Source organism: Chamaea fasciata, unplaced genomic scaffold, assembly GCF_029207755.1.
Source record: "Chamaea fasciata isolate MVZ Bird 193981 ecotype frontalis unplaced genomic scaffold, bChaFas1.0.hap1 SCAF_15, whole genome shotgun sequence".
Taxonomy (NCBI): Eukaryota; Metazoa; Chordata; class Aves; order Passeriformes; family Sylviidae; genus Chamaea; species Chamaea fasciata.
In genome coordinates, this window is record NW_027094100.1 from 7033556 (window position 1) to 7053976 (window position 20421).

Sequence of the window (20421 nt, forward strand, 5' to 3'; positions counted from 1 at the left end):
GGTTGCTTTTCGGTTTTACTTTTCAAAGAGAAAAAACACCCCCTGCATTTAAATAAAGATGAATGATAATTTCATTATCAGGATAAGACTTTGGACGGGGAAAAAGATGAACAGTTTTTGCATTGCTGAAGGGTTTCTGTGCTCTCTCACAACCGGGGATACTGCAGTCTTTTGGAAAGGATGAAGAGGTAGGAACCTTGAGCTGCTTAGTATCAGGAATGACTGGATTAGAACTTCCAACTAAAGAAAAAACATCAAGAATCATGCATTTTAAAAACAGTTTATTCAACGGCCAAGGACAATGATCCTGCACAATGCAACGGTAGATATAAATATAACCTTATATAAGTGGTTGACCCTTGTCATTATTATTTTAATAGTTTCATACCTAATATTTCAACCATTTTTTTTCCCCCGCAGATTCTACTCTGCGATTTGGTTTTTCATCCCTCCCCTCTTCCCCCAACCTTTTTTTTTTTTTTTTAATATTTTTTTTCCGAGTGTGATTCTGTTTCTCAGTGGTAAACATTAACCAAACTCTTCCCGTGCGACAAGCGGCCAAGAACCGTCCCACCAGCTCTTACCACCGAGGCGTCCCGTCCTGCCGCCCTCCTCGCGGGGCAGCGGCCGCCTTACCGACTCCTGTGCAAGTTCAAGTAAACACATACAACCCGCATAATCCAGAGAAAAAAATTGCAACTCATCCATGTACCAGATTTCGGTGTCTCTTGCAAAAGTTTTCTGGTCCGTTTACGGTTTTAGATGGGGTTATTTTATTATTATTATTATTATTAAAAATATTTTTAAAGCGCTGTTTTGTTGGTTGCATCATTGTTTTGCCTTTTTTTTTTCCGTTTTTTTTTTTTCCTAGACAGTCGAAGTCCGCGGAGTTTTCGGGGCTTTTTTTGGGGGGCGGGGGAGGAGGGAGGGAGTGCTTTATATTATTTTTTTCCCTCTCTCACTTGCTTGGGTTTTGCTTTTAATCGTCATCGGGTTTATTTTTTTTTTTTTCTTTTCCGTTAAACGTCGCTTTGCTTCTGCTTTGCTTTGTCGGCGGTGCTTTGTTGGAGGTGGTTTGTGTCAAGTCCGTCAACTGTTGTACTGACAGGCGTTTAAACTAGAGCCGGGGCTTTGCAAACTGCTGTAGCCGAAACTGGAGTGCTGCTTTGATTTCAGTCTGAGGCTGGCTAAGCTGGAGTTGCAAGTGTCCCGGTAGACGCTGTAGGGCGAGCCCGGCGGCCCGTAGGGACAGGCCGGCGAGGACATGGCCGAGTTGAGCGAGGAGCCGCTGATGTTGTTGATGTTGTTGAGGCCGGAGTTGGCCATGCCCGGCACGGCCGAGTGGCCCATACTGGAGGGCATGTTCATGGAGGGGATGCTGCTGGGCGCCGAGAACATGGACTGCGAGGAGAGGGGGCTCATAGAGTTGAAGAAGGTGAAGCTCTTGGTGGAGAGCGGCGCCGGGGTGAGGCTTTTGGTGGCCCAGTTGTTGTAAGGGTAGCCGGCGTACATGTCGTCGTAGGGCTGCATCAGCCCGCTGAACTGGGGCACGTAGCCGTTCTTGCACAGGTCCATCTGCTGGTTCCGCTCCCGCTTTCTCCACTTGGCTCGGCGGTTCTTGAACCAAACCTGCGTGGGGAGGGGGGAGCGACACGTCTCGGTGAGTGCGGGGCCACAGCTGCCGCCCACCCCACCGCCGGTGCGCAGATGCGCGCAGGGGAGCGCAGGTATCCGCAGGTATCCGCAGCCCAGCCTCTGCTCCCCGCGGCCCGGCCAGCCCCTCCGGGACCCCAGAGCAGGCTCCGCGGCCCCGCACCGCCTGTCCCCGCCGCCCCCCGGCCCCGCGGGTCGGGGTCCCGCTCCGCAGGGTGCCTGGGCGCACCTCGGGCTCTGCGCGCATCCCTCTCTGTCCAGCGGGATGTGGCAGCCGGGATGCGCGGCCGCCTCTCTGCCAAGGGTGCCTGCGCGGGTGTCCGCGGCCCCCCGGCCCCCCGCCGCCCCTTTTCCGTAGCCAGGAGGGGAGAGAAGAGACGGCCCGCTCTGATTAGGGCCGTCTCGCCCCGGCTCTGCCGCGTTTCCGAACGCTAATGCTGTGTAATAAAAGTCCCCTGTTACAGATCATAAAAAAAGGGATTGGATTAGTATGCTTAGGTTAAAAAAAAAAAATCAATCCTCGCATCGCCCTCCGATAAATGCAGCCTCCGCCTTTATATCTAATGAGAATTTGCAGCCCTAACTAGGAAACAGAGAAGAGGGGCTGGTCCTGATTGTTTGATGCAAAAACCGGTTCCAGTCTCACTCTTATTATTTTTATATATAATAATATCTATCTATCTATCTATCTATCTATCTATCTATCTATCTATCATCTACATGTATCTATATATCTATATCCATATATATGCCTCGGAAAGCATTTGAGTCCTCCCTGATGGAAGCCGGGCAGCTTCAAAAATCTTTAAAAATTGGTTAAAAATCTTCATCGTTCTGCCTGCCGCCTGCGCCCAGCCTGCGAGCCTCCCTTGCAGCATCCTCCCCACCGCACCCCGGCTTTCTCCCACCAAGCCGGGGCCCACGAGCTCCCTGCGGACACCGGGGCTCCGGCCCCGCGCAGGCTGCGCTCCCTCCGGAGCCGGGGCGGGGGCGGGGGGCGGCTCTTGGGGCCTCCCCTCCCGGCGCACAAATGGCACAACTATTATTAAATACCGGGCTCAAGGATGGAAACTCCGTGGGGGAACGGATGGCGGAGTCTATTTTAAAAAATAACAATAATAAAAAGAATCCTGTATAAATAGGAAACGAAAGCCAACATGTTCAAAACCTGTAATATACTCCTCGGAAGGTGCTTCCAGACAGGAATTTCCTGAAAATGAGGGTAATAGTTTTAATTATGGCTCCTAGACATTTTAAAGGAAGGCCCTCATAGCAAATTAAGGTTAGATTTGCAATCTGCCATCTCAGAACATCAAACCCAAACATCTCCACACAGAAGGAGAACGAAATTATGTTAATTGCAACTCATATTTAAGCTATATTTGCTCCCTGAAATATTCAACCAGTATTAATGCTCAGGCTTTGTTTTGTTTTAAACTCAATTAAGACAATGCTTTCAGACGCATTTGTTTCAGATGGGTGTTTACCCTTTAAATGTTAAAAGCAGAATCTCTGTAATCCGATTTGGTCATTCGGGGTTTAATTGCCAAGTTAAAAACAAAAAACGAAAAGAAAAAAAGAAAAAGTAGATTTTTTTCCGTGTGGTGGGGCTTCTCTCCGCAGTTCCCGTTTCCTCCCGTGCTTAGCCCACGGTGCCGTGGTGTGAGACCACTGCCGAAACCGCGCAGGAAATGTCTCGGGTGGAAAAAAGCACTTGGGAGATGGACAAACCGAGACACAGCGATAGATCGATAGAGACCGAGCCGCTTTGGCCAGGATCTTTCCCATATATATCTCTCTAAGGAACTGCCGAAGCACACACACACACACACACACACACATATATATGCATATATACACACACATATATGTTTCTCGCCGTGTGCACCAACATTACTGAACCTCGAGTCTGTCTAAGAGGGGATGTATATATATACATATATATATACATATACATATATATACATTTATATGTATACACACGCTGTATGTGCATATACACACACACACCATATATATATATATATATTTTTATATATATATATATATGGTGGCATAGGCTCCGAAGCGTGTAAAAATCGAGCGCCTTGGAGGTACAAGTTTGTGTCTTCAGCGCGTATTGACTTTGCGACCGCTGCCCAGCCCCTGCCCTTCTCTTTCGGCCTCCACAAACAGCCCGCGGCCTCGGGAGATGAGCGGCCGGGAGGCGCCGGCACCGAGACCCGCACCGTGCGGGGTGGATCTCGCCATCCCGCTGCCGCAAAAGCGAGGGGCAGTGAGTGGGTCGTTGGGACATGGCCGTTGCGATTACAGGGAATAACCAGAGAAGGGGGAAGTTGCTCGGATGGAAGTTTGCTCCATCCCCGCGCCGCTTTTCGTCCAGTCCAGAGGGTTCTTCCCCCCACAGTCAGACCCTTCCCCACCCCCGCCTTTCGCTGCTCCCTGCACCGCTCGCCGCCCATTTTTCGAATCCGTCCCCAGTGCGAGGCCGACGGTCGCGACCAGCTCCGGCCGGCAGCTCTCCGTGGCCGGGAGCTGAATTTCTCCTCTCCGGCCTGGATCCCAATTTTGGTCATTAAAATCCAGCCCAGAGCAAACCGTCGCAGCGCTCCCAGAAGGGGAAGCTCCCCCAAGCCCCCACGCTCCGGTGGCCCCAGGGCAGAGCTCGCTCCCGGCGGGGTTGCAGCCCCTCTTACCCGGACTCGGGGCTCGGTGAGGTTGGTCCAGACGGCGATCTCCTCCCGCATGCTCATGTCGGGGTAGCGGTTCCGCTGGAAGGTGGCCTCCAGCTCCTGCAGCTGCTGGCTGGTGAAGTGGGTCCGCTGCCGCCGCTGCTTCTTCTTCTTCGCTGGGTCGTCGGCGGCCCCGTCCTCGTTTTTCTGCTCGCCGCTACGCTCTTTTTCTGCGAGGGGATCGGGTTTGGGATGGTTGGTTTATTTGTTTTTCTATTTTCTTTTTTTTTTTGGGGGGGGGTGGTTTTTTTTTTTGCTTTAGTTTTTTTCCCCAGTACCAGCACACAAAGGCAGATACCCCCGCCCCACACCCAGGGCTGCCCACCCCACCGGAGGCACGCGTGGGGGCATCCACTCGTGTCCCGCTGGGCCCTGAACCCAGAGAGCGCCCGCAGCCCAAGCCGGCCCTTCCCGGGGCGGCCGGGGACGGAGCACGGAGCCCTGCCGAGCCCAGGGCACCCAGGGACGCAGCAGGAGGGACCCCAGAGCGGCTCGGAGCGGGCCCGACTGGGTGACTGCATTCGTGGGGAGCGGGGTCCCCGTATCACCGGCCGCACCGCCTTTCTACGGCACCTTCTCGCTCCCTCCAAACCGAGGCGTGATCTTTGCTCCATTGTCTTTGTTTTGCTCGGCCGCGACAGGAAACTTTGGAAGGGCAAGGGTGGAAAATCCTGGAGCAATTAATTGCAAAAGGCCCCTCTCAGCTCCCCTACTTCATTCTCTTTTCATAATCATTTTATTCTCCATCTTTTAGGATTCTGGTGTTTATTTTAACATAGGGCTGAGTGAAGCCCTCCTCAAAAATCATATTGGAAGAAGGAAAGAAAAAAAAAAACACCAACAACTAAGGAGGGTTTTCTCAGCCGGGATTTGCGCGGGCTGGGAGCAGGAATTCAACACCGGCCCTGTGAACCCCCTCTCCCATTTCGTGAGGGGGTCTCTGGCTCTCCCAGCCCGCTTTCGGCCCAGTTTGTCGCGGCTGAAGCGCTCGGGGAGGGACTGAAGGACCAGAATCAAAGTGTTCCGGGCTGGGCCCCGGCGGCGCGGGGAAGGTGCGGCCGGACCGGGCAGGGCCGGGGGCCGCGGCCAACCCCCGGCCTCGCTCCTGCTGTTGCAGAACGGAACAACCTCGGCGAGTTTCTCCTTTAGAGTTTTTATTTTATCTCCTTTCAAGAGTTTTTCTTTTGTTTATTTTTAACCCCCTTTCAGAGGGTTTTCTCCCTCTGCCCGCGGGCCTGGGGGCATTTCTGCAGCCCCGACCTCTGCGAGGTAAGCAGGAGTCTAAAAATAATCGTGTGCTGAATCCAGAGCCCGGAAAGACTCGTCCTTGCAAAGTTACCCTTGAATCGCACCTTGCTGGGAGCCCTCCCTAGGAAAAGGGGTGAGGGTGCCAGCGAAGCCCCGCTGCTGAGTGGACCCCCAAAAGGGGCCGGTGTCTCTGCGGGGTTTGCAGTGCAGCCGAGGCCTCTCCGCACAGACCCCACGGCCCCAGGCCCCCTGGTCCCCGGACCGGCCCAGCCGCATGGCCCGGCGGCGGCGGCGAAACAGAAACAAAAATAACCCCCGCCAAAACAAATCCTCCCGCTTTCGGCTGCGAATAGCTCGGATAAACCGGGCCGAGAAGGGAGCAGGGGGCGATCGGCAAGAGGCAGTGGTCCCGACGGGCTCCGGTCGCGGCCCCTTGCCCTGCGCTGACTTTAACTCTCCCGGTCTTCCCTAAAAATCCGGCCTCAGCGCAGGGCTGTGATACAATTCCAAATCGTAAAGCAAGGCATCTTTAATCGGCTTTTGTAACAATTTTTTCCCCATTAAAAAAATACTAAAATCTAAAGGTACTTTGCAGGTTCCCGGAGAAGAAAAGCAGGCAGCTCCTCAACCCTCCGGCAGCACCGAGGGGTCACACACAGAGGTAGGGCAAAATGGAGCAAATCTCCCGCTCTAATCTCCAATAATCCTCTCTAATCTCAGTGTCCCTTCCAGACGCCGGTCTCTAACTTTGTTTGCGAATCAGGCCGGGAGGCACAACCCAAACCCTTTTTATCACCGAGTGCCACTTCGGGATCGACTCTTACAGAGCCACTCTCTAGGTTAAAACTCCCGAAGAGTAACAATAGCTATTAGAAAACTAAAATTGCATAAAACATAAACTCCCTCTGAAACAGCCTTGCTGGAGAAGGAATATCACACTCCTTCTTGAAGCTTTTGTTCCTCTCTTCTACCTTTCCCTTGTCATTCTAAAAATGTAGTTGTTTTAATTAAATGCAATCTGAGCGAGTACAGCGTTCCCCGTAGCCCTCGCACACTGTGGTCAGGGCATGGGGATCCTTCCCTTTTCCTGCGGGGAAAGCTCTCAGCCCTCACACAAAACCTCTCCGCGGCCGCGCACATCCCCTCCGCAGCGGCCCGCGCTGCCTGCCTTGGCCCCACGCTGTCTCTCCGGCTCTGCCTGCCTTTTCTTTCTTTTTAAATTTTTTTTTTCTCTGACAGAGAGATCTTTTTTCCATCTCTGTACCACCCGAGCTGGAAAATAAACCCGGGCAAAAGCTGACATTATTTCAGAAACATCCAGCAAAACCGCACTCCCCAGAGTCCCCCCTTCCTCCCGACCCCATCAATTAATAACTACAGTTTTGGGTTTTCTTTTTTTAATTTTAAAATAAATCAAATAAAGAAAAGAGAGCAGCTCCTGGGATGGGACCATGGAGCCATGTGTCCCCCCGGCGGGCTGTCAGCGCCGGGCAGGGTGGGAGAGGCAGCTCCAGGAGGGCCCCTGCCCCCCGCTCCGATTCCCGGGCTCGGCTGGGATGGAGCCGCCGCGATCACCGGCGGTTCTCGCTCTCCCTTGTCCCTCCATCGCCTCGGCTTGCGCGGGGGGTGCAGGCACAGCACCCCCGGCCGCCCCGCGGAGGGAAGGCGCGGTGGGGAGGGGGGTGGCAGCGCGGGGGGAGCGGGCCGGGGCCGCGGGGGGCGCAGGGAGGGGGAGGGTTACCTGGCACCTCCGTGTCGGAGGATTCACTGGCTGAGTTGTCGATCGGGTCTCTGGGTTCCGAGGATCTTTGCAAATGGAAGCTGGAAGCCATGTCATGGGAGGGTTGGGGTCTCAAGCTCTCAGGCAGTCTCTCCAAATTCATTCCACCTTTAAAGGAATCCATGGCAGGGGCGCCGGGTTGCCTGGGGGAGTTTGCAGGTGTTTATTCCACACAGAAAGGAACAAGGAGCTTTTTTTTTTTTTTTTTTTTTTTTTTTTAAAGAAGAAAAAAAAATCAACAAAAACCAAAAGCAAATCCACTTATTACTAACAGTATTATTTTAAGGGTGTCGGAAGCAATCTGGGCAGTGCCTGGAAGGCGGTTGTCTCTGCTGAGAAGAGGCACGGCGCTCCGGCCGCATAGGCAGGGAAGTGGTAAAGATCCCTTATAGAGAAACGCGAGTTGCGAGTTGGACAGTTTAAAGCTAAAGAGATTAAAGTGACCTGCCCTAGAACAAATGCCTGTAGTTAAACGGGGCTCCTCCCCCTGAAGGTTAAAACCTCCCCGTCTCGCTCATGCATCACTCCATCTAGCGCTGGCCCAGCCCGGCCGCGCGGGACCTGCCTCCGCTCTCCCCGCCATCCGCACCCCTTGCGCGCCCGCGGCCAGACCCGCGGCCCCCCGCCGCCCCTGCCCGGCCCCCGCCGCCTGGCCGCGGCTCCTTCGGGGGTGCCTTCCCTCCTCCTTCTCTTCACCCGCCTCCTCCCCCAAACTCGGTGATGTATTCAAAATATTTCACAAACGAATGGAAAGGTGAACAATCCTCTGAGGACCCCCGCCCGCCCCCAGCACCCCGTCAGTTCACCCCCCCTCCGTAATCCCCTACCGGCCGGCAGCGCGCAGGTTGCGCCCCCGCGGAGCACGGCATCCCTACGGGTATCCCCCCACCCTTCCAGGCTGGGCCTCACGACCCGCGGAACCTCCGTACCCAGCAATGGATGCGCACCCGCGCACTCCTCAGCATCTCTGCGCGGGGCTGAGCGACCCCACCACGTTTCAATTCCACGGGGAAAATGTTCCTGCAGGGGGGCTTGGGCTGTGGACCGTGTCTGAATGGGTTTTAACCTTTTGAAACATTGTTTTCCAGGCTGCGGGGGTTATAACAGCGCTGCCCGGGCCCTGCCTGGCGGCTGGGGGAGCGCAGCTCGGGGAGCAGCGGCAGTGCCATCTCTCCCATCACATCATCTTTCAGCACATGATTAATAACAAATAATTTTCCTGCTGCAGCCGAACTCGCGGTGACCCTCGGGAGGGGTCTCTGCGACTATGCCAGTCCGGGGGCCGGGGCAGTCGGCGGGGAGGGAGTGGGAGACCCCAACCCCTCATCGGCAGACCCCTTCCCCGGCATGGGTCACCCTGTCCCGGAGCAGGGGCGTGTGGAGCAGGGCCGGTCCCCCGTGCTGCCCACGAAGGCCGGGATACAGCCTTCGCCCTCCTGGACAATACCTCGGTGTTCTGGCGAAGTGGAAAAACCCGCGGGGGAAGGAAGGTGCGAGCCGCGGGTACCGGGGATGAGGGGAAAGGGGAGAAGGAAAACGGGAGGAAGATCCTGGCTATGACCGCCTAAGGAAAGGACCCTCTCTCCTCTCTGCTTTCTCGGCTCACTTCAACTGATCTATCCTGACACTCTATTTTGCTTTCAAATCAAGTAAAGATGTGGGAGAGAACTTTTGAACTGTTTTATGGAAAAGTGGAGGGAAACAGTGTTCCAGCCGCGCAGGCTTTTTCCGACCCGCCGGGGAGATGGAGCCGGGCCCGCCCCGCACCTCTGGCAGCACCCTGCAAGGCTCGGGGATCCCAGGCGGGGGGAGCACAAAGCTCCCAACCCCTTCACCTCTGGTCTTAAGCACCGCTCAGGGGATGTACATGTGGGTGCTGTCAGGGTCGGCTCTCTCGTGCTCTCTTTCTTTTTGTTTATTTTATTTTTTTTTTTTGAGACATCTTGATGTCCTTCTGCCTGTTCGCCGCTCCCGGCTGAACTTCGCTCAGGAGTCTGCAAACGACTGGGAATTTCGAGCACCCGAGGTGAACCAGGCAACCTAGGGGCTGTTTAAGATGGACGTGGTTTAAAATGCAAATATTTACCAGGGTCTCTGGGCCTCGAGGGGCTCAGCTGATGCAGGAGGCACGGCACGGGAAGGATGGAGACCTCCTCCCGTGTGAGAAGCAAGAGGTGGGAGCGGCCTTTCTCCCAAGGAGGAGGGAGGTGAATATACTGCAAAAGCACACCGTGTCTGAGACCCTTCACCGTCCCCTTTTTTCCCTTTTTTTTTTCCGTGGGCGGCAGCCCGGGGTCGGCCTGTCGCCCTCGGCGGAAGGGGGATGGAGCCCAGCGCGCCGTGCTGGAGGGAGGCGGTGGGACTCGTTGACCTTAAGAGTCTTTTTCAACCTTGATGGTTCTGTGATTCCACGAGTCTGCCAACAGCCCGGCTCCGCTCCGGCTATTTTAAACCCACTGGTCACAGCAGCCCCCGAACAGGAGGCAGCATTTTTTAGTTCCTTTTAATTTTCCCTTTTAATTTTTTTAAATTTTTTTAAATAATACAACTAATCGCAGTTTTTATTCTGTTCTATAAAATCTCGTTTTAAAATATTCGTTCTAGGTTCAATTCCTCCCGGCTGGGCGCAAAGATAGGCTCTGTCCGGGCACCGGAGTGATTCTACCGAGGCGGCGACAGCGGTAGTGCCGGGTCCGGTTGTCTTCCCAAGCGACCGCACGCCTTGGTTCCTCCTGGGGGGTCACCGGGGCAGACACCCCCCGATACCGCCCTTAAACAGAGAGCAACGGGCTGGCCCTCGGCAGCCGGAGCAGCTCCCGGTTGTCTCCTGACAGTCTCCATGAGTGTCCGTGCCCGGGCCGTGCTGTGGGCGGGCATTTACTGCACACCTGCGCACCGGTCGGCAGTGGGAGAATATATCATAGATCTATATCACAGATCTAGCTAATCTATAGCTTATATCCATCTAATCCATACCGTGTACCTGTCTTGTCTGTGCGTCTCACACGTAAATCACACGTGGATTTAAGGGCATCCACTCACTCCGAGCTCTGTGGAGCGGGCACAGTCCTACAGCACAGGATCAAACCCTCCCGGTTATTGCCGTTGCTAATTGCGACATCTATGTCACGACACAGAGTGTGCCCACAGGGCGGTCACCCCCAGATCTGCATTTTCTCCTCTTCCCTCCCATCCAAACGCGCTCTGCCTCGGGATGGCGAGGACACCTCTCGCCGGCGGCTCCTTCCACTGGGCGCTACGTCATGATTCCATTCGCGTGACGTCATTCGCTGCCTCCCTGACGTCACGTCTCACCTTTCAGCCAGACCACGACCCAAGGCAAGCCTTGATGTCCCACTCGGAGCCGGCTGCTCTTCCCGGGACTGGAAAGCGGCCTAGCGGCCCCACAGGCTGAGCAGGACCGGGGCACCGGCCTCGGGTTCCCCTTTCTCCCACCACCTCGCGGGGGGCTGAGGAGCCGCGGGAAGGAGGAGGGGCCGCAGCAGCCCGGCCGCAGAGACTCCGCCAGGACGTCCCCGGGGAGCCGCGACCTGCGTGGGCGTGGGAAGGGCCGGGCAGAGGCGGAGGGAGGGTGGGGCCGGGGCCAGCGGGACCCGCGGAACTCCAGCGGGGACCCGGGGTGGCAGGACAGCTTTGCCCGTGGTGGGAACGCTCCGAGTGGGGCGGCCGGAGAGCACCGCCGGCTCCGCGCCCGCGCAGCCACCGCTCTCCCGCCATCCCCGGCTGGGGACTGCGGCAGGGATCTGTGGAAGGCTGGAAACCCGAAAATAAAACCGCTCCGCTTCCTCCTGCTATAAATAACCCCAGAACTAAGGATGGCGCTTAGAAATAAATCAGCTCTGGCCACGGCAGTGACAGCCCAATGAAGAAGAGACGCATCTGTCCGAGAGTGGCACTCTCACTGTCCCCGAGGGGACAGGGCCGTTTCACCCCCAGGTGTCTGGAGGGCGTCCCTGCTTTGGGAGACAGGCTCCCATCCCCGGCTGGTTGCGGTGCTTGCAGCCAATGCCAAACCACCTGGGCCGTATATCAGGTGGTGAAGTTCAGTCTCTGCCAGCTTTTCCTTTTCGGATTTATTACCGTTGTATAGACTCAGATTCAGTCCATAAATTATTGGGAATTGTTACAAAAATGAAGACACCTCTTCCCAAGCACACCTCTACCCGAGAAGAGAGGGAAGCCTGCTGAAAAACAGAGCTGCAGTGAGGCAAGAGAGGAGGGAGAAGCCTTTCAAGGCAAACCCTACCAAATTCAGTTCAACCAAACCCAGCCAAACGCACTCCAAACAACTCCAATTCAAACAAACTCAGCAAACCAAATCCAGCTCAGCCAAACTGAAGTCCACTCAGTGAATCCAAACCAAACCAAACCAAACCAAACCAAACCAAACCAAACCAAACCAAACCAAACCAAACCAAACCAAACCAAACCAAACCAAACCACAACGAATGCAACCAGACCAAGCCAAGACAAACCCAAACAATGCAATCTCAGCCAAACCAAGCCCAAACCAAGACTGCCAACCTCCCCCGTCTCCCCCTTCGCTGAACCCAGGAGACCGGACCTGCTGCAGGAAAACAACTTTTAATAATGGAACCATCCAAAAAGTGCACGGTGGGAACGCCTTTGCTGATGCGTGGCTCTGGCCCACGGGATGACCACGCGTGTCGGAGGAAGCAGGGTCCGGCAATGTGTGCGCAGGACTGCGCGATGCCCCGCGGAGCACGGAGCGCACTGCGGGGGCGGGGGTTGCTGTTGAGCTGTACCGTGGGGGTGGTGTCCGTCGGGGATGTGTTCCGGGAGTGTCCTGCCCCAAAACAACATCACCCCAAATGAACAGCATGAATCTTACGCACAAGCTGGAGATCCGCGTTCACGCCCCTGCGCAAGGCAAAGCTCTCCTCTCCCCGCGCGACCCTGCCCCCGGCCTGAAGGGAAAAAGAAGCAAAACCCCAAAACGGCGAAAGGAGCCCCAGAACCCCCCGACCTTCGCCGGAGCTAGAGCCGGGTCCCCCACGGGCGGGGTGGAGAGGGAAGCAGAGAGAGGGAAGAAACCCAGCCCGAAGTGCGTGTTAAATCGCTCAGGAGGGGAAGGTGGAAAATTACGCTGGCTCCCGGCCGGCCTGTCCTCCTCTGCGCAGCCAGAGGACAGCAATTTTCCTAAGAAGTATAGCAAAACGAAATCAGCCCCTTTTGGACTCGTAGCCTTCGTCCCTCCGTATGCCGGCCAAGCCTCCGCCTTCCGCGGGAGCGCAGGGCCTCTCCGCGCCGCGGATGCTCTGAGGAGGGTTTCCAGCGGCCGCTCTGGGCGCCCCCGCCCTCCCACCGCCCCCCTGCCCCATCCCGCTCCCCTCGCTCCGGCCGACCCTGCCCCACCACCCCGGCTCTCCCCGCCACTGAAACACCGCGGGGGAAACACACAAGGAGGTGTCTGCTCCGGGACACTTCCCGGGGCACCTGGGACACCCGGGGCTGCCTCCCCGCCCCGCCATCCGCATCCCGCTCCGGGGCTCCCTCGGGCGCGGCGGCCAGCGGCAGCGCTTGAAAAAAAACTTGGGATGAAAAAGTTGAAGGCTTAATGTTTTCTGACAGATACAAATGATACCCCAAGGCTTTCTTGAAATGCAGGGACTGACGGCTGGAGAAACGGTTTTCTTCTTCGGGTTTCTGCAGCTGGAAGCAGCCGGGGGTGGAGTGGGATGGTGCTGGTTCACTTCGGCCGTCATTCTACCAGCACCCCGAAAAATTTCGTAGTTGTCCGACCTGGCACAACTCCTTTTACCCCCAAACCCCTGGCGGCTCAGTCTCACCCTTGCCAGGAGCTGCCTCCCAGCCCTCCTCGCATGCGTCAGACCACAGGCACTGAACTCCTCTCCAAGAAAATATGAATTTGCTGCTAGCAGCGGTTTGGATTTATCTCTGATAAAACTGATGTGAGTGGCAGAGTGTCAGTGCACTGTAATGACAGCGTCGGAGGATGGATAGCTCAGGAATCCGGATTTTTTTTCCCTAGGTGGGGGAGAAATAGGGGAAAATCACAATATAGCCACACAATTCCCTCTCCGGGCAGAGCGAACATGCTTTTCTGATTAATTGATGGAGGAAGGGGCACCGGAGTTTGCTAGGCAGCCTGCTCATATTACTCTGTGCATCTTTAGATCCCGAAATGTGGCTCTTTTGTGGGCTCAAAAAGATGCCTCTGAAACAGGATAATCAGAGGGCCGAGGACTCCGTTGACATTTGCTGAAGACTCTTCTTCAGGAGAAAAAAGAGGCTACATTTAGAATGATCGACATTAGGTTTCCTTGTGGGTTTCCCCCACTTTGTTTAGGGCGAGCAACCTCTTAATTGCTCCAGCATTTGGATGGGAGAAACACATTTCCCTTCAAGGGGACATTTCCTGAAGGGCTGAAATATTCTAATAATGCGCTGGACTCTTTAACGTGCTTAGAACAGCAGCGAATCTCTGCAAGACCTACACATTTCCTGCCTTAAAATGCAAAATCAGAGAAATAATTAACCGTTGAGCACATTCGGCTTATCTTCTCTATTATTTTGTTTATTTTCCCTCCTTTTATACTTTTCTTCCTTTTAAATTTTTCTCTTATTTTCTTTTCTTCTCCTCCTCCCCTCTCCACATATATATATATAAAATATATTTTTTTTCTCTCTCTCTCCTTTCAATTTTTTTCTTCGGACTTTTTTTCTTATTTGCCCCCAAAGGGCTGATCTCGTCCCGCTGCTCGGCAGCACGGCGGTGCTCCTGGCGCAGCTCCGCTCGTCTCCACTGCCCCACGAGCAAACACCGCCGAGATAAAGGCACGGGACACTTTTCTTTCCAGTTTCATTGTGGGAACGGCCGTATCTTAACGGGCACATCTCGGGGAGAGATAGGAACACACCGCCTTCCAGAGGGCTGTGCTAATCAGCGCGCCGGGTTAGATATAAAAGTGCAGGGCAAATAAAACGAATTAGTTTTATTAGCACGTTTAGGAGGCGGTCTAACGAAGGTATTCGGCTTTACTAGAGAATGCTTTCTCCTCCCCTTTTGTTATTTAAAAGCAATATATATCCGAGCGGTTCATCACGGGAGGGAAATAATGAATTGTTTCATCTGCGGTCATTTTCTGGGAGAAATGCGTGCTCTTCTATTAGCCCAAGAAGAAGGAGATATTTATATAAATATATCTAAAAATAATTATATAAATACATATAAAATAATTATATATATACGGAAATACACAATTTCATAACAACATGCATGAACAATAAAAAGCACTGTAAAGGAGAGGTGGCAGAGCCGCCAGGTTATTGCTCGGCAGTGGGTGTCGGTAGGAAAAATCTGCCTCGGTCTCAGGCGCCTCTAACTCGTCTAAAGCTTTCTCAGGGCAATGTGGCCATGTCTCCAGCGCGGGATTTCCAAGGACTTTGTTCGTATTTCAGGCAAATGAAGGATTTTTAGGGAAGTACCGCCAGTGAAGTAGACCTCAGGAAATATTTGGAAGTCAGTTTTTATATAGGTGGCTGGAGCTGGCGCAGGGAATAACCTGGAGAACATGGACTTTGGTTTGTTAAGTGGAAAAATATATATATTTAAATTGGTATTTAAAAAAGCAAACAACATCTAGGTTCTCGTTTCAAGCACTACGTATCTTTTTATGTTCAATTCGTGACTCGGACTTTGTGTTTGTCTGCAGCGTGGTTGCCAAAATTTGGGGAAAAGGGACGAAAAATTAGAAAATAATAGAAATAATAGAAAACTCGCTTAGCGACAAAGTTTTTAACGCGGGACTAAAAACGAAATCCCCGAAAGATAACATCGGTGGGCATTCCTCACTTCCATTTAAGCGGGGTTAACACGCGGAGAAAAACCATTTCTCCCCCAGTTCCACGACTTTACTCTGCCACGGGAGCTGCGCGGAACCCGCGATACATGTACTTCCCAAAGACGGTACCTCTTTTAAAAATTAAAATAAAAACAAAAGAAAACCCAAATCAAAAAGAGGAAAGCACAGGGGCTGTAGAATATTATTTTCCTGAAAAGGAAAATTCCTCGACGGCCCAGGGTCTCTTCGCCCGGGCATCCCCGGCAGCAGCCGTCTCTTCACCGCGGCGGCGCAGCCCCGCGGAGGCACCGCGCAGCCCCCGCCCGCATCACCCAGAGCCCCGGCTCGTCCCGGGGCCGCCTGAAGCTCCGGGCATCGCTGCCGCCACCGGCCTCCCCGCCCAGCGCACCGCGGACGAGCCGCGGAGCGCCCCGAGCAGCAGCGCTGGGGGGCTGGAAACGTTACGGTGCGTTTGGGAAAAAAAAGTAAATAGTAACAATAACAATAATAATAACAATAATAATAACAATAATAATAATAATAATAATAATAATAATAATAATAATAATAATATACACACACATTTAAAAATTATAAAATGAGGTAACTCCTCTGGAATTGCCTTTCCCAGCGCATTTGTCAGCGCTGACGAAGCCCAGAGGCCCCGAAAGAATTTATACACGGTATAAAGATGTCAAGGACTGCGCGGAGAGCGGAGCGGGGAGCGCGGGGCGGGAGGCGAGGCCGACTTGAGGGGCCGCACGCCCCGGCTCGGCTTTTGTCTGGCACCGCGGAACGCTCCGCACCCCCGGCCGCGCCCGCGGCCCCGCGGCCGCCCGGACAGCCCCGAGGAGGCGAGCGGGGCTCGGCGGCAGGACGGCTCCGCGGGACGGGCGCGGACACCCGCGGCGTGGGGCGGGCCGGGGAGCGGGGCGCACGCGTGGGGGGCGGGCCGGGCACGGCCGGGAGAGACGGGCGGCGACACGCGTGGGACGGGCCGGGCACGGCCGGGAGGGACGGGCGGCGACACGCGTGGGACGGGCCGGGCGCGGCGGGGACGCGCGTGGGGAACTCACCGGGCGGTGCGCGCGGCGGCGGCGGCGGGGTGCCGGGCCCGGCGGGCGCTGTGCGCGCCCCGGCCGCCGCTCCAGGGTTTTCTTGGGAGATTTCCCCGTCTCCTCCTGACGTCAGCCCCGTCCCAGGGTGCCGCAGACGGGGGAGGGCCGGGGCCACCGCCGCCCGCACCGGGAGCCCGGCGGCGCCGGCCGCCCCGCACCTCCGTCCTGCCGCCGACGGCATCCCCGAGGCCGGCCCCCCGCGTCCGGCGGCTCCCGCCCGGCCGAGCCTCTCTCGGGGGGCGGCTTCGTGCTCCTGGCTACACCGCCCCTGCCCTCTTCATTTCCTCCCGGCTGGGGCTTTTGTCCGAAGGGACAGGGACAAGGAATGGCCTCGTTTTTTACTTCTTCCCCCCACCCCCCCACGCTGAAATACTCTCTTGCTTCAGGACTTCAGTGTGGAACTGGGAGCTCAGCGCTAAGCACCCGGGGGAAGGCAGCGGGGCAGGGCTGCCCGGGCTGGAGGATGCAGGGCTCCAGGAGACGCTTGCCTGGGTGATATCGGCATACTGAGCTCACTGCTCATTCCCAGGCCCTTGGTCCGCTTTAATTTTCCAGGGATGCTTCTGGAGTTCCAGATATCTCATACCTACCCCCTGGAAGCTTCCCTCTCAAGAGAAAAACACAAAACACATGCAGTGACCAAGCAAACACAACAGCAGGGGTGTGCCTAGGGCTTTCCTAAGCAGAGCAGGTCGCACACTTGTACGCACACAGGCTATAACTGTAGCTGAAAACTAAGGACAATGAATATGGAATGGATCAGAAAGATAAATAGCATAAAATCAGGAACAGTCCAGTCCCACACTTGCCATTTGTTATAGAGAGAAGAAGTAAATGGGATTCACATGTCTAGCATTAGCTGGTTGTTAGTCTGTAAGATAATATTAACTTCAGTGCTTGCTGGTTTACTCCAGTTTTCCAAAGGCAGTTCCAGGAGGCACCCAGCCTGTAATTTAGGATGGCACATACTGTGTGAAAGAGGCTTTGGCACTGGGGCCTACCAGCACATCAAGGTGATATTAACATAATAAAACTTTTGGAGAGGGAGTAGGAGCTCATAAATTAATGCATTCTACTGTTTTAATGCTGGGAGCTAACAATGTGTTTCCTGTTCAGCTGATCATCCCCTCTGCAGCCTAACAGCTGTTTTAAAGGTGCTGTGAAGCTGAAAAGAGGGAAGATGATTGTCTTTAAATCAATGTTTAATGATGTGTTATTAGGAGAAAAGTCTTCCTCCAGCAGATGTTTACATGTTGAGGACGGAGGGGAGCTTCCCAGGCTGCCTGCCTGTCTGCCTGAGGAGCTGGGGAGACACCCTGTGTCCTACCAGTTGTGCAGATGGTCCAGAACCAGGGCACAGCTCACTCAGCACCAGGAGAGGCTTTGCCCAGGGCTGTGGGTGGGTGCTGAAGAAATTCTTCAGGGAGGTTGGACTAGAGGACCTCCAGTGGTCCCCTCCTACTGTACCCAGCCCGTGATTCTGATTCTGTGAAAGTTTTCAAGTAATTTGAGTCATGACTATGAGCAGGTAGATACGGCAAATATTGAGAGCATCCTGCCTACATTCAGCCTGGGTTGTTGCTGTCAAGATCCTTCCTCCATGAAGATCGGATATGGATGCTGGAATATCCCCCACCTCAGGAGTCTCCTTCTGGAGGGACAAGCTCATAGTTAACCCCCTTTTAGAGGGGATCAAAAGACCTCTGGAGAAGCAAACAACTGGTAAGAGACCACCCAGCAGGGCAGTGGGGCTGGCTTGTGGCCTCTGGGCTGCAAGGGCAGATTACATACAGATTCCACCTCTCCTAGTCTGGGAGACAGTCCTTGCAGAATGTGTATGATAGGTCGAAAACCTGACTGAGCTCCTCAGCCACATAGATCAGTTGAACTGAGACATTTCTGAACACTAACAGCATTAACAGCAAGCTTCAGGTAGTAAAAAAAAACAAGTGTAGCTTTGAGGCAAGATGTAGGAGGGAAGTGGGGTAAGGTGGAAATAGAAGCCGTGAATATAAGCAGGTGTCTAAATCATGTTTCCCTCATGTTCGGTTCAGAGGTGGATTAATTAGTCTCAGTGTCTGCTTTTCTCAGCTTCCGGAATAAAAGGTGGTCGTTGCAAAGCTTCTCCCCCAGAGAAGACATCAGATGGATTGAGGGGTGTCAATAACACACCAGGGCTTGTGCCCAAAAGACAGCGAGGAGTGTCCAGCGCTGCAGGGGGTTGGGAGGGAAGGGCATCTCATCACCAGCTGACCCTCCCACTGCCAACCAAACCAGCATCAAATCACCTCCAAGCCAAGCCAGTTTCCGAAAGTATTGTTTCCACAGCCAAGATAATATTCTGTGTGATGATGGCACAGATTGTTCCTACACAAACAGAAGAACCCTTTGCAATTTCTTTTTTAAACCATCACAAACATTTGTTAAAAGAATGTCTCTCCATATTTCCAAATATAGTGAAGAAATTACTCTCCAAACTCACCCATTTCTTTATTTGCAGCCTTCCCTGTTAGTCCATCCTTGGAATAGTGTCTAAAAGGCTACACTGCTGCTCTGGGAGAAACTGGGATGTTTGGAACATGACTGGATTGTAACATTTCTAAACTTCCCAGAAGAGGCAAACTGTAAAGGAATAAGCTTCTTTCTGTGCACACACATTTGTTTTGGAGCCAAGAGGAAAGGAGAGCTCAGAAAAAGAAATGACAAATTGTTTGGAAAATATTGTCCTTCCCAAGACAGACCTAACCATATGGGGGGAAGGGAGTCAATAACGAAATTTTCCCTCTATACATGAGTCCAGCAGCCCTCTCATTCACTCCGCTGGGACCTTGGTGTGAGTCAGGCCTGCAAGATCATCCATTCAGGGAAATATTTCCAGAACTTCAGTCCCCTCCCTGCTTCACTCCTATTCCCCACTGAAAGAAGTCTATGTCTCTGTTTTATGGGCAGAGCAGCGGGATGAGACCCAGTGCTGTCCCCATTTCCCCCTAACCTCATCTGCAGCCTGACATCGCTGATGGAAAAGGTGTCCACCATGAAGGAAAAGCAGAGCAGCTCTGTCGCTTGAAAAACATATCTATGAGTTTATGCAAGGAAAATTAAGTATGAGGACTGGGAGAAGTCCTTTTTCCAGCCCTGCCCAGTCTCCTGGTGTGATTCCAGCATGTTGTATGAGGTTTCTGTGCCTGCAACCAACTACACTGACCTCCCACCAGCACACGGGCAGGTTAAGGCAGGAAAAGGTGTTAGAGAAATAGAAGAAACCAATACAAGAGCAGAGTTTATTGGCATTTTGATCATTATTATGAAAGGCTCTTGCAGCTGCACTGGATCAATAATGCTAGACCCAAATCCTTTGTGGAAAAAATGAGGTGTGCATCACTGCCTTGTGGTTAGACGGGAACAGAGAAAACACTTGTTGTGGCAAGGAAATCCCTTCACTCCTTTTAAATCACTGAATTTATCATCATTGCCATCTTTGAGTAATGAACACACGTGATATTTATGCATCCCCAACTACTAATAGTGACAGTTATGCAACAACAACAACAACAACAAAAAGCAGCAATTGTGTGCGTCAGCAATTAGTAGCAGCCAGAGCCTTGAAAGATGTTTCTTTTGTGTGTGTGGTTGTGTTTATTCCCTGGTGACATGCTGCTAACAAGCTGCAAACCAAGGGTCACCCACAACAAACAGAAACAAAGTTTTGTAGAGGGTGGTATTACTTAGCTTAATTCTCTTTAAAAATAATTATAGGCCTGTTTGTGACAACTGGGAAGGCCACATTTATTCCAATAAAACTGTTATTCTTCAGGATGACATTTGGAGATGTTTCCTTATACAATGTAGATGTTAATGGGAATAGATCTCCATCGATGAAATATTGATGTATTTCTCATCTTTGCACTTGCAGGATTTTGGATTCTGCAGCTTGTGGTCAGTTGTTTACTTGCCGGTGAAATCACAACACATATAACCATATTCCAGAGATCTGTCAGAGGACTGACCGCCAAAGAACAGAGTCTTGGGGATTTGGGCATTAA

General features: G+C 53.5%; 1 protein-coding gene across 3 annotated transcripts; it reads right to left on the bottom strand.

Moving 5' to 3' along the window:
- Positions 1–954: 954 nt before the first annotated feature.
- PITX1 (paired like homeodomain 1) lies at positions 955–16467 on the bottom strand. 3 transcript variants are annotated; one of them, XM_066197242.1, is made up of 4 exons: positions 16337–16467; positions 7375–7556; positions 4350–4555; positions 955–1629 (listed from the first exon to the last, which is right to left on the bottom strand). In XM_066197242.1, exons 2-4 carry the CDS (start codon positions 7535–7537, stop codon positions 1090–1092), a joined length of 909 nt encoding a protein of 302 aa, XP_066053339.1. In that variant the 5' UTR covers positions 7538–7556; positions 16337–16467; the 3' UTR covers positions 955–1089. The 3 variants fall into 3 exon arrangements, with proteins under 3 accessions (XP_066053339.1, XP_066053341.1, XP_066053340.1); XM_066197244.1 differs by lacking the exon at positions 16337–16467 and adding an exon at positions 10729–10735; XM_066197243.1 differs by lacking the exon at positions 16337–16467 and adding an exon at positions 7686–7845.
- Between the last annotated feature and the right edge of the window lie 3954 nt (positions 16468–20421).

Excerpts from the sequence above, each read along its gene's own strand:
- PITX1 (XM_066197242.1), bottom strand. The coding sequence starts at position 7,537 with ATGGATTCCTTTAAAGGTGGAATGAATTTGGAGAGACTGCCTGAGAGC. Across the intron at positions 4,556-7,374 it reads CTCCGACACGGAGGTGCCAG|AAAAAGAGCGTAGCGGCGAG; the intron begins GTAACCCTCCCC and ends ATCCCCTCGCAG. Across the intron at positions 1,630-4,349 it reads TCACCGAGCCCCGAGTCCGG|GTTTGGTTCAAGAACCGCCG; the intron begins GTAAGAGGGGCT and ends CTCCCCACGCAG.